This window comes from Neofelis nebulosa, chromosome 16 (assembly GCF_028018385.1).
Source record: "Neofelis nebulosa isolate mNeoNeb1 chromosome 16, mNeoNeb1.pri, whole genome shotgun sequence".
In the NCBI taxonomy this organism is placed as follows: domain Eukaryota; kingdom Metazoa; phylum Chordata; class Mammalia; order Carnivora; family Felidae; genus Neofelis; species Neofelis nebulosa.
Window position 1 is genome coordinate 3,782,675 of NC_080797.1, and position 13,212 is coordinate 3,795,886.

At 58.0% G+C, this 13,212-nt stretch overlaps 1 protein-coding gene across 4 annotated transcripts in view; it reads left to right on the plus strand.

Moving 5' to 3' along the window:
- Positions 1 to 13,212, plus strand: part of NTN1 (netrin 1) — a 190,441-nt gene that overhangs the window by 132,803 nt on the left and 44,426 nt on the right. For all 4 annotated transcript variants that reach the window (XM_058704909.1, XM_058704907.1, XM_058704910.1 and 1 more), the window contains exons 4-5: positions 6,599 to 6,748; positions 9,234 to 9,287. In XM_058704909.1, the coding sequence (XP_058560892.1) occupies positions 6,599 to 6,748; positions 9,234 to 9,287 (204 nt within the window). The remainder of the gene's footprint in view (positions 1 to 6,598; positions 6,749 to 9,233; positions 9,288 to 13,212) is intronic.

A 13,212-nucleotide genomic window follows, 5' to 3' on the forward strand; every position in this document is an offset into this window, starting at 1 on the left:
GCACTGATTGAGCAAGTGTTTACTGAACACCTGCTACATGCAGAAGCCAGGGTGGTTACAGAGGTGACTGAGGCAGACACATTCCCTTGGAGCTCACTTTCTGGAGGGAGGTTGATGGAAAGCAAATGAGAAAAAGTAAGTAGCGGATTATTATAGATTGTGGTGAGTCACATGGAGGAAATACACAGGGTGGAAAGAAAGTGAGCCAAGGCAGAGGGCAGGGCCAGCTCCTGGGAGCGTGGACGGGAGGTGGGCCCCATTCCAAGAGCAGTGGAAGCCACGAGGTGGAGCAGTCAGGAGAGGAGAGACTTGAGTGATATGTCTGGCTTAGCTTTTAAAATGTTCCTTGTGCCACAGATGAGAGGAAATGTTTGCGAATCACAGATCCGACAAAGGATGAGATTCACAATATGTAAAGAACTCTCAAAACGCAACAGTAAGAAAACAGACCATTCAGTTAGAAATGGGCAAAATACTTGAACAGGTACTTAACAGAGATGCGCAGATGGTAATTAAATACGGGAACCCTCATAGTCATTAAGGAGATACAGAGTAAAACCTTGAGACACCACCACATACCTGTTAGAACATCGAAAATAAGAAATACTGACAATTCCAAGCATTGGCGAGGCTGTGTAATGACTGGAACTCATATACTGATGGGAACTCAAAATGGCACAGCCACTCTGCAAAACAGTTTGGCAGTTTCTTACAAAATTATAGGTCTCCCATAAACCCCTGCAATCCACACCGTGGAATACTATGCAGCAATGAAAATGAATGGGCTTTTGATTGACACAGCAGCACAAACACAGCTCAGGTGCATTTGGCTGAGTAAAGGACGCCGGTCCCAAAGGCTACATGCCATACATCTATACATTGTACGTACTGTGTGGTCCCAGAATACAATGTTCTGAAAAGGCAAAGCTATAGGGACAGAACAGATCTGTTGTTGCCAGGAGTTGGGATGGGGGGCTGACCACAGAGGAACAAGAGGGGCTTCTTGGGAGAATTGGAATGTTCTGTATCCTGATTGGGTAATAGTGATGGTAGGAAGCTGCTTCCATAGGACTCTCTGACACTGTGTCTTTGGACCTCCCTGTTCCCCATCTCCCATTCCTCACAGCCCTGAACTCACTTGGTCACCAGTTGTCCTTGGGTCAGCACTCACTCCTCCTCCTGCCCGGCCTCCCTGAGCCCCACCTCACCGATCTCCCACCTTGTACCAGGTCCCCTCCATTCTGGAACACCCCATCAGCCCTAGCCAGCTTTCACATTTCTCTTTTTGGTGGCCAGTCCTCACCTTGTTTTGGGGAATGGAGAAAAAGCAGGTTCTTGGATACCCCTTAGCACCTGACATTTGTCCTCTCCCAGCACCACCTCTGGGTGAGGGGCTTCCCACCAGGCTTCCCCCACAAGGCCTGACACACATACAAGAGACGTGGGAACCCTTTGGATCTGAACCTGATTTTCTGACGATGCTGGCCTTTTCTGTCTTCCTGTGCTACCGTCACCTGCACTGAGCGTGCTCCAGTCCTCCTCCCCCTTCTCCTGGTCCTCCCGTCCTCCCACTTCCCCCTTCCTCTCCCTCCTTGTCTCTCCTTCTCCTCTTTTCTCACCCCCGCTTCCTTCCTCCTCCTCTCCCTCCTCCCCTTCCTCCTCCTCTTTCCTATTCCTCCTTCAGCTTTCCCGTCCCCCCTCCTCCCCTTCCTCATCTCTCTCCCCCCACCCTCCTCTCTTCTCAACCCTCTTCCCTCCTCCTCCTTCCTCTTCCTTCCTCCCTCTCCCTCCTCCCTACCTGATCTCCCACAGCAGCTGGAGCTCACCCTGGCCCACACGGAGGGCCATGCCTGCTTCTGCCTTCGTTGTGGATGGCATCCAGGCACACAGACCAGTCTCATCAACGCAGAGGAGAATGTTTCACCCCCACCCAGCACCACAGGCACACACGGCCCTTGGGGGAGCAGCCACATTCACTGACAGTATGAGCAGGATCCCCAGGCTGCTTGTCTGCCTTCTCTCGAGGCCAGCAATGGGCCTGGGAAGGCGCGGGGCTTAAACAGTAGACGTTTATTCCCCACAGTCCTGGAGGCTGGAAGTGTGAGGTGAAGGAGGCTGCAGGGCTGGATTCTTCTGGGGCCTCTCTCTGTGGCTTACAGATGGCCACCTTCACCCCCTGTCTTCACACGGTCTTACCTCTGTGTGTGTCTGTGTCCTCATCTCTTCTCAGAGGGACACCAGTCACATTTTACCCTACTCATGTCTCTCCAAAGACGGTCATGCTCTGAGGTACCTGGGGTTAGGAACATGGATGCTGGGGGGACACAGTTGAGCCTGTACGTGAGATTAGGTCCAAAGCTGTCCTTCCCGACTGGCCGGAAGCCCGGGTGGCGGCCACGATGACCTCTGAAGCCGGGGTCAGCGCTGTGGTTGTTCCCTCTCACCCCTTCTGCCTGGAGAAGCTTCAGAGGGTCCGGGTGCCGAGCCAGCTCACCTGTCCTCTGCAAGCATGCCCCCTGGAGGGTCCTGCCCGACCCGGATGGCCCCCTGGGGCCAGGTCTGCGGGAAAAGGAACCAGATCCCCTGATAGGAGCCCAGGATGGATTTTTAAAAGCCGCAGTGGAGGCGGCTGGCCTCAGACATGCGCCCCGTCCTGATGGTGGCTGTGGGCCCTCAGGGACCCGGGACAGAGCACATCAGAAGGTGCTGGGAGAGGCAGTGCTCGGGACAGGCGGCCCGGGGTCGGGACGGTCTGCCTTTCGGGTCAGCCTTGCCAGGGCACCCAGAAACGCCTGGTGAGCTTCTCTCAGCCGACAGACCGAATCTCCGCGAGATCCTGGCGAAGCTCAGTGGGCAACAGTGTCAGGGCGGGATGGTCAGAGGGTGTGGACGGAAGGCCGGGAGCACTGGGTGCCGTCCTCTGGGCTAGGACCGCAGTGACGGCGGGGGTGCCGGCTGGGTCCTTGGAGCCGTGGAGACAAGCAGTACACTGTTAAGTTGGAAGTGACTTTAGTGGCCGTGCAGACCTCCGTCCTTACAGATGAGCCCCTTGTGGTCCAGAGGGGGCGAGGCACTAACCCAGCGTCACACAGCAGTACTGGCAGGAACAGGCCTGGACCTGGGCCTCCTGAGGCTCATGTGAAAGCGCCTGTGTGCCCCGAGCTGGCTGGCCCTGACTGATGGCCTTGGGCAGAGACGGCCCGGGCTCCCCTCTGCACCGGGAGGCACTCCAGCCCCGCCGAGTGCGTGAGAAACCTAATCCTCCCGCCTTCTCAGGGCCCTGGGCTTCCGTCTGGTCTCACCTTCCTCTTTGTGGAAAAACCTCGGGTACATTGTTTCCCATGACCAGGTGCTGCCTGGCCCATGCAGACAGGGTGACCTGCCATGGAGGGGATTGACCTCCTCGAAAAAGTGGCTGACTTCCAGGGGAACTGGAGTCACCAGATGGGCTCCCAGGGGCGGAACGCGCCCTGCCCCAGGCCCCGTTCTCGGAAGAATTAGGGAAGCTCTGTCCTCGTCCCCTCCCCGGACCCCTCGCAAAAGGAAAGACCTCCGCTCTCTTCACTTCTGCATCTCCCACCCACCCCCACCCTGCACCCCTGCTCAGCCCCGCCCCATCCCTCCACTGCCCTGCCCGCTGTGGTGCCCCTTGAGCCAGTGCGTGTGAGTTTGTAAGAGTCTGTGTGTGTTTGTAGCTGTGGGGGTCTAAGTATGTGTGCACGTGAGTTTGTAGAAATCTGGGTGTGTGTGGCCGTGCTTCAGGGTTGAGGGGACACAGCAAGCTCCCTTTGGTTTTCTCTCCCCAGGGGCCAGGGCCTGGGGCCTCCTTTGTGGGCTCAGGCTCCCTCCCTCAGGCGTTGCTAGAGGATTGTCTTGTCCCAGGCTACAGAGGAAGCCACTGTGGGGCACTGTCACCTGTCCCTTCTCCCCACACCTTGAAGCTCACCCTTCTTTGCACGGAGGGGAGAACTTGGGCTTTCTCTGTCTGTGGGTTTTGGGGGAAGGTCCTTACTTTGGGGCTGTTGTGCTTGGACTTGAGAATGAGCTCCGGGCGAGGCTGTTAGGACTGCACTTGGCCGCCTGTAACAGCAATCCTGCCAAGTCTTGGTCTCAACAGGTAAGCAGGTCTTTCTCCTTGTAGAACAGGAACTCCGGAGGGGGCTGTCCGGAGACGCTGAGGCCCTCCGCAATCAGGCCCCGCCTGCCTCCCTTCCCCTGTGGTTTTCCGGGCCAGCGCACAGTCCCCTCCTCTGTGGCCGTGCCGATTCCACGGGCTGGCGTGAGGAGCCGAGGGTACGGCGTGTGAGAGCGTGTGGGTGCGCTCAGGTGTTCACAGGTATCCGGGCGGTGGTGCTGAGCCGGAGGAATGATGGTCCCACCGCCCTAGAAGGGACCCGAGCAAGCCTTCTGAGGCCCCCACCTTTTGGGACCTCGGTGGCGTCTCTTCCTGGAATAGCGATTTTCGCGGAAGCCCAGCCAGCCTGCTGCCTCTGTCGGACCAGGTGAAAGGGGCCAGTGGCTCAAAGTGTTGGCAGAGTCGGGGCAGATAGATTGGAAACCCAGCAGGAGGCAGCCCCTTTCTCTGATCCAAGGACGGGCCTGCCCTCACTGAGGATGGCCCTTGGCCCCGACTGCTGTCAGCCGGCGCCTGGCTCTCGCCCAGGCAGCCGACAGGTCACCAGCCGCAAGGGGCAGCAAAGACTAGAGGTGGGCAGGGGGTGAGGTGAGGTGAGGACTGTTGCTGCCTTCCTGATGCACCCCCCACCCCCACCCCTGGCCCAGATTCTGCTCTGGACAGCTCCTGCCTCGGGAGAGGCACCCCGTGCCCACGGTGGCTCAGCTCTGGCCCTTCAGTGCCCGAGCAACCTTTGGTGACCTCCTTGCAGCCAAGTGCTGGGATCCAGAAGTTACTGGCACGCAACTGTGTTCCGTCAGCACGGAGGGGAGGAAGTTTGGCAGGAATCTTTGCATTACCAGCAAGCTTGCAAGGCAGGCCACGGGAGGTCAGCTGGCATGAGCCTCGGGAGGCCACACCCACCCGGTGCCTGTGCCCCCATCAGGCTCGGGATGGTGGGGGTGGGGGGCCGTGCTGGGGCCCTCAGCTTCCATGTGGCCGTCTTAGAGATGCTGCCCGTGCTCGGTCACCCTTCCCGCCGCAGGAGGGGACTGAAGGGCCCAGGGAGAGGCCAGAGGTTTGCTCCAGCCATCTCCCCCTCACAGCACAAGCCCCAGCTTGTGTCAGGCTGAGTCCTTTCTTACTAAAGAAGAGGAGACAAAGGAAGACAAGACCAACAGGGAATGAACATGAACGTAGGGCTGATTTAAGAAGACCGGCTCCTGGGGGGGATTTTACTGCTGTATACACGGGAGAGATTGGGACGGTTGCATTTTGCTCCCGTGGATCCTTCAATGAGAGAAAGCCACCAACAACCTCCCCCCACCCACGTGACAGCCAGGGCCTCCCTTCCCTGGAGGGGACCCTCTGCTGGACCCTGGCTGGACCCTCTGCTGGCCCTTATTTTCTTGGATGTTTTTTTCCCCATTTGGGGCAGAAACACCAGCTTCCTGCAGACAGCTCCCCTTCCCCCCCCCTCCACCTCCTAACCCATCACATTCAGCCAGGGACTCAGGTGGCCCCCCCCACCCACACTGTCTCTGCTGTCTGACCTGCCCAGTGGGGCCTCCACCTCCCAGCAAGGCCGCTCCCTTTCTGCGAGGCCCCAGGATGTTTCTTCCCCTCTCTAGTCTTGACACATCCAGTCAGGGTGTTTAGGTGACCCCTGTGTCCCTTCCTGGTGCGACAGCTTATGGCTTGTGCCATCCAGAAGCCTGGGTCTCGGGCCACCTGGCTGCCAATCAAGGCGGGCACAGCAGCCTGGAGAGACCCATCTCAGACCTGGCCAGCCCCACGGCCGTGTCGGGCCCCCAACTCCATTCCTTCCACCTGGAGGGTAGGGAAGGACACCTGGGTGCCGGGAGCTGGCTGGGGGCGGAGGAGTGAGGGGCACAGACTCACCCGCTGAGATTCTGAACTCTCCCACCTGTGATCAGCCTGTGGGCTTGGCCTTTGCCAAAACATCCTCGAGCTCGGGCCAGCCTTCCTCTCGGGGCTCTGGAGGGGTTCCCCTGCTTTGCTTCCCTGCTGCTGAAACAGCCTTTCAAGGTGGTCCATTTTGAGGGGCGCTTGGGCGGCTCAATCGGTTGAGCGTCCGACTTCAGCTCAGGTCATGACCTCATGGTCCAGGAGCCCCGTGTCGGGCTGTGTGCTGACAGCTCAGAGCCTGGAGCCTGCTTCGGATTCTGTGTCTCCTCCTCTCTCTGCCCCTCACCTGCTCACGCTCTCTGTCTCAAAAAATGAATAAAACATTAAAAAAAAAAAAGATGGTCCATTTTGATTTTCATTCCCCATTTCCAGGTAGGCAGGTGGCCAGTTCTCAGAGCCTCTGGAATATGTGTGTGTGTGTGTGTGTGTGTGTGTGTGTGTGTGTGTGTGTGGGTTTGGCCTGCTCTTCGTCCGGGATGGGATTCAAAGGGGAGCCCCAAGGGAGGGGCTGGCCACTGCCCGCCCTCTGACCCTCCTGTCCTGTGTCCTCCACAGCCTGTGATTGCCACCCCGTGGGTGCTGCTGGCAAGACCTGCAACCAGACCACCGGCCAGTGTCCCTGCAAGGACGGCGTGACCGGCATCACCTGCAACCGTTGTGCCAAAGGCTACCAGCAGAGCCGCTCCCCCATCGCCCCCTGCATAAGTATGTGTGAGCCTCCCCCGCCCCCCTCGCCCCCGCCCCCGGCTGTGTGGGAGGGAAACCCTTCCTCAACCCCGACTGCTGACGTCCAGCGGGTTGAGCGCTGATGGACGTGGGGTCTCTGTTCGATGCGCTGTACTCGGTGGGACCCCATGCGAGCCCCCCCCACCTCCCCGCCATACCCGTGGGGTTCTTGCAGAAGCAGCTGGGAGCTCAGCAGAGCCAGTCTGCTGTTTTCCGTCCTGAGAGTGACTGAGTCTCCTGCCCCCAGAGGAAAGCGAGCCCCTTTCCTCCACCCAGGGCCTGTTCCTGTATTCTGCCTTGGCGTTGGACCTGGGGTGGCTTTGTCCCGGGGGTCGCCGTTGTGGCTGCTGCGGGGTTCCAGTTTCCCCCCCTGCCCTGGCAGGTTCACAAGGGACTGACACTTCAGGTTCCCATGCGTGACCCCCCCGCCCCGGGGCCATGATGGATGACAGCACCCCTTAGTGTCTTGGGGGCCCCTCGGCCCAGCTGTTAACTCCTCAGTCGCTGAAACCAGGGGAAGGGATGAGCAAGACGGCAGGGGTCACTCAGCGGCGGTCCCGGCTCAGAAGGGGCTTACTGTTCTGCAACTGGTAGGATGGAACCATCTGTCATGATGGAGACTTAGCCTTGGCTGGACATCCAGCCTGGCTGGGAGCCGGCCCCCGGCCTTGGCCTTCTCGACTCCTTGTGCAAGGCCAACTCAACCCAGAAGGGAGAGCAGAAAAATATCGGGTCCCGGCTAAGCAGGCTGACCCGAGGGATGAGGTCTGTTTCTCCAGAGCAGGGGTGAGCCCACTCTGGCCCTGGGGATTTGACCCGTCACCTGTTTTAGTGTGGCTCAATGTTTCCTTTTGATAATTTTTTAACGCTTAAAGGCAAAGTCAGAAGACTAATGTTTTATGACGTGTGGAATGATAGGCAATGAAAAGTGAAGTGTCCATCAAGTTTTATGGGGACATGGCCACGCCCACTGGTTTATCTGCTTGTCTGCGGCTGCTTTGAGCTGTAGGATAACTGAGTAGCTGCAGTGGAGACCGGATGACCTGCGGAGCCCCAAATGTATCTACTGGCTGGCTCTTTACAGGAGAGTCCATTGACCCGGGATGTTCCCAGGGGTCCGGTAACAGCTGATAACCTGGACCCCGGCCTTTGGGAAATTGAGCTCAGTATCCATCCAGGGGAGAAATGGTTTTCACGACTACATATAGCTGTCAGAGTCTTAGAATTGGCAAAAACCCTTTTCCTCCATCTGTCCAAAAAGCTGCAAAGTGAACCTTTGTAGAATGCTGGGGGGAACCCAGGGCTGCCACGGGGAGGTGGGGCTGGGGGTTGAGCTCAGAAATGGCTGGAAACATCACTTCAAAGCCTTTGAAATGGAGCTGATGGTCCACAGTCTGGGGACAGAAGGAGACAGAAACCTCGGGAAGCGGAACCCTCGCTTTCTGACCCACTCTGTGCCTTCTCTCCCTTCCCCTCACAAAGGGCGGGCCGATGCTGGGCCCAGGCATTCCCACGGGATTCCCAGGTGTTCCCGCGGCCACCCGCTGGCTACAGACGCCCAGACAGTGTTCCCTGGGGGCTGGTGCCTGACTTGTCGCAGGTCTGGGAGCCGGGCCCTCTGCATATGGCCCAGTACTGGCCCAGGAACTGGGGTTGGGGAGCCCCATTGCTGGGTGTACGTGGGCCATCGATGTTCCCTCCGGAAACTCTGCTGGGACCGCGTAGCTCATGAGGGCCAAGAGAAAAGTCCCCCGAGAGCAGGATCTGACTCCGAATTGAGAGCTGGGTCCCCTGCCCGTTCCTTCTGAAGGTGACTCTCGGGCAGGCCCCCAGGCCTGAGTGTTCCATCTCGACCCACCAAGCCTCAGGCCCCAATTGATCCAGAGTCTTGAGGTTGAGGGAGGTCTTGCCCCCAGCAGTCAGATGGTGGCCAGAGTCTGGGGGATGCGTGGAGACCTTTGTGACCCTTCTGTTCACCAGGGGAGGCCAGTCCCTCCCCTCAGGGACCGTTGGTCTGTGGTTTCCCCCCTGGAGACTGGCTGAACCTCCTCCCCTTTCCTGGGCACAGGGCGGAGTCGGGAGCTAGTGTGAAAGAATTGCCATTCGAGGTACAAAGGGAGCGACCCCCGGAAAGCGCATGCGTCTCTGAGGCCCTTGGATCTTTCGTGGCCGGTCTGTTCCGGCCACGGAGAAAATGGCTTAGTTTGTGAGGTGTGAGCCTGCGGGAGCCCGGGCCAGGGGCACAGATCCCCCCGCCTCGTCCCTTCACGTGCCTCCCCGAAGGAGAACAAGGCCACATTCCGGGCACCCGTACCAGCTTCCTCCTCCTCCCTGGCCCTCCTCTTCTGGAGTGGGGAAGGGAGGAGGGCCCAGGGAGGAGTCTGTGCTGTGCTCGTCTTTTTCTAAGGCCAAAAGTAACATCTTCTCACCTGGTTTTCTCTTCCTCCCATCCCGAACCCCACAGAGATCCCCGTGGCACCCCCGACCACCGCAGCCAGCAGCGTGGAGGAACCGGAAGGTAGGCGTGTCCTGCTTCGCCATGGGGAGGGGAGGGGAGGGGGCTGCCACAGGCCTCAGAATCACCATCGGGGCGCCGCTGGGTGTGAGGGGTACCCCTGGGCTGGATCGAGGAGGATGGAAACACAGGGCATTTTCCCGTGATGCTCCCCCCAAGATTAAAGGGAGGGGGGCTTCCTGGTGCCTGTGAACCAGCTTCTCGCCCAGGCCTGAGGCCCTCAGAGCTGCACCCCACCTGCCGGTCCCAGGGTCACAAGCTGCCTGCACGCCCAGCTGGGGCTGCAGGGAAGAAGGAAGGAGGTGGGGGTGGGGCTGGAAAAGGCACCTTGAGCACAGGACTCAGGGGGACCGGGAACCCGGACCGGAAGAAGGTCACACCCTCAGTGTCCCTCCCCTCCGCCCGGAATCGGGCATTCTCTCCGCCGGGGAGCTCGGCCCCGAGCCGCGGCAGAGTGGGCAGCCCACGGAAATCACAGCTCCTTTCACACCACGTGAGAGGCGGTGCAGATGTCACATGGTGCAGCTATCACGCAATACTGTCTGTGCTCGTTTGTTGCCTCGACATGACGGAAGTGACAGAACCCTCTGCCAGATCGTGATTTGTAATCATTACTAAAGAAGCCCGTCTATTCCGTTACTGTACCGTAAAGCTGGGTTTTTGTAAGATATTTGGGTAAGCGTATTTCAGTACGATCAGTCTCCTTTGGAGTTCTGGGTATTTTGTGTTTGCATTTAGAAATATTGCTGTTGAGGGGTGCCTGGGTGGCTCTGTCAGTTAAGGGTCTGACTTCGGCTCAGGTCGTGATCTCCCGGTTCATGGGTTTGAGCCCCACGTTGGGCTCTGTGCTGACAGCTCAGAGCCTGGAGCCTGCTTCAGATTCCGTGTTTCCCTCTCTCTCTGCCCCCTTCCCCCCCCCCCTCCACCCCCAGCGCTCTGTCTGTCTCTCAAAAATAAATAAACATGAAAAAAATTAGAAATATTGCCACGAGAAAGGGTCCCCGGGAGTCACCAGTCCCTGGTCCGGGAAGGGGTTACACAGCCCCGGCTTTGGGCTCATAGCCTGGCTGGAGGGGTTGCCAGGTGGGGACCAGCCACCCTGGTCAACAGTCCTCAAATCGGAAAGGATAGAGGAACATTCTAGAAAGTGCCTGTGGCCACACTCCACGGAAAACCAAAAAGATCTCAGTCTTGAGTTGCTGGATAGTCTTCAGTCCCCTTTGGTTGAGCTGCAGGGGACACTTCCAGGAGAAACAGTAATGGGAAAGCGTTGGGGAGAGGGGAGAGGTAGCATGACCTGGGAGGTGGGATGAGGCTCTTTCTGTAAAAACATAATGCGGGGCGCCGGGGGGGCTCAGTCGGTTGAGCGTCCGACTTCGGCTCAGGTCATGATCTCAGGGTTCATGGGTTCGAGCCCCGCATCAGGCTCGCCACTGTCAGATTGCGAGCACAGAGCCCGCTTCGCATGCTCTGTTCCCTTCTCTCTGCTCCTCCCCCGCTGGCGCTCTCCCAAAAATAAAGAAGACATAAAAAAATAAGTAAAAACATAATGTAAAGTCACCTCCCAATTAGTCTAGCTCTGGGGGAGAGCAGTTTTGCAGCCAAAAGATGCTTACATTTAACTGAGTCTTGATTCTTGCTTCCTCCATGTGACATTGGTCACAGGAGAAGTCACCTGGGCAAGCTCCTGGGGGCTTTGGACACGGCTCATCCAAGGGTAAGGTGGGTGGTGACCTTCCTCTCTGTCTCTCTCTCTTTCTCTCTCTGTCTTGCCTCCCCTTTTCTGGTGCTTGCAGCTTGACTTTATGCCTCATGCAGTGTGGTTTGAGGCTTTTTTTTTCCTTCCCAATCAGAAATGGGGGGGGGGGGGAGGGGGCGGAAATAGAAGGAAAAAACAAATTGTGAGATTCCTGCCCAGGCCGCAAGAAGCTGGTATAAAACATGCGACCATCGGGGTGCCTGGGTGGCTCAGTTGGTTAAGCATCTGACTTCGGCTCCGATCATGATCTTGTGGTTTGTGAGTTCGAGCCCCGTATCGGGCTCTGCACTGACCGTGCAGAGCCTGCTTGGGATTCTCTCTCTCTCTCTCTCTCTCAAAAAGAAATAAATAAACTTAAAAAAAACATGCAATCATCTCTGCTCCGCAGGTAAAAGATTCCTGAGCAAGTACTTAGAAACAGCTGCAGCATCCGCCTTTGCAAAGCCTGCATTTATCAGTTCTTTTCATTTCCTTATTGTGTATTTCCTTTCTTCTCCCCGCACCTTTAAAAGCATGATTTAAATGGAAGCAGGCATTCAACGCCTTTGCAAAGCGCTTTCCTCGTGGAGGGGTTAAGTGGGCAGGTGTGACACCCGCCCGCAGCTTTGGCCAGACCCTTTCTGACCTTGTTGTGCCCCGGGCGACCGGGATCTCCCGTGCTTCCTGCAGACCCGAGGCCATTCCCAGGCCCTGAGCGCCGGACCCTGGAGCCGGCCACCGCACAAAGCTCCGCTCGCCTGTCTCGGCAGGCTGGGATGTCGCGGGCAGGAGGCCAGGGGGCCCCCTGGGAAGCAGGCCTGGGAGCTCATACGTCCAAGACTCTTGCAGTGTTTGAATAGGGAAGGCCTCTGTGCCAGGCTGCCTGAGAAAAGCGTGTTTACTTTTGCCTGCGTAATGGAGGAGAATTAATAAACGGAGAATTTGTCCTAGAAGCTGATGGACATAACCTCACCCTGAACCCATTCCCACTGAAGGGCCAGCTCCCTCAGGGAACACTGACCACCTGCTCACGGAGCGGGCTGAGACCCTCTCCCGGGCCGGGAGGTGAGGGATGCCTTGCCCGTGGGAGGTCCGGGGACCCGGGGCCCAGCGGGGAACCGGATAGGAAGGGGATACAGACTACCCACCCCAAACCTGCCTACTTACAGTCCTAGACACCTCCATCCCGGGGCTAAAAAGGGACCGCCTGCCTCCCCTCGCCCTCCATCACCTCCGCCTCCAGGGTGGTTGTTGATCTGTTTGTTTGGTTTGTGGTTTGGAGCTGGGAGATCTGGGGTTGAGTCTCCACTGGCTGTGAGGCCTCCGAAGGCACTCAGACTTCTCCTGTCTGCCTCCCCTGAAGAATGAAGGCGAGCTGGGGCCACTGGGGCCCTCCCTGCCCTGCCTCTCCCGGTGGCAATGACCTTCGGGTCATTCCTGCTGGCTGTCTCCGTGCCTCTGGTGACGGGCTTCTTCCCCAGCCCCTTGCAGAGCTTGGTGTGGGCAGAGGTACTGGGGTGAAGAGTTGACGACGGCTGGGGAAGGCCTGGTCTTCACGTTTGCCACTTTTGCTCTGTGGCTCACCCTTTTGGGGGCCTGCACCCTGCCTCCTGCTCCCAAGGCCCCAGATCCGGGCAACCAGCCCTGCAGAGACATCCCGTCCACGGAGCCCAGTGGCTGGAGGAAGGACTCCACCCCCAGGTGTGGGTGTTGGGCGGGGGGTGACCTTAGATGTGTCTCATCTGGTCGCCTCTCTATTTTTTTTTTTTTCATGGAAGGAAATTGGGTTTATATAGACCTGCCATCTGGATGAGCCTGGGTCTTTCTCCTTTTGGGGTTTTTATTTTCCAAGTGAAGGAATAGCTTGGGTGAGCGTGGAAAAAACCACCTGGTAACACTTGAATGCGGGTATTGGCCAGGTGTTGGGGGGCGGGACAGGGGGCTGACGGAGCACTGACCAAATCAGGAGCCTGAGACCCTGAGTTGTGCCTGATCTGGTTTCCTGAGACAGTAGTCCCGCCTCCCGTCCCGCCCCAACCCCAACCTTATCCACACAGGACACGTTTCAAGAGCCCCAGTGGATGATTGCACCCACAGACAGTACGGAACCCTATACGTACTCTGCTTTGCCCCCTACGTGCATACCTGTGTTAGAGTTTGAGTAATCAACCAGGCACAGTAAGAGATGAA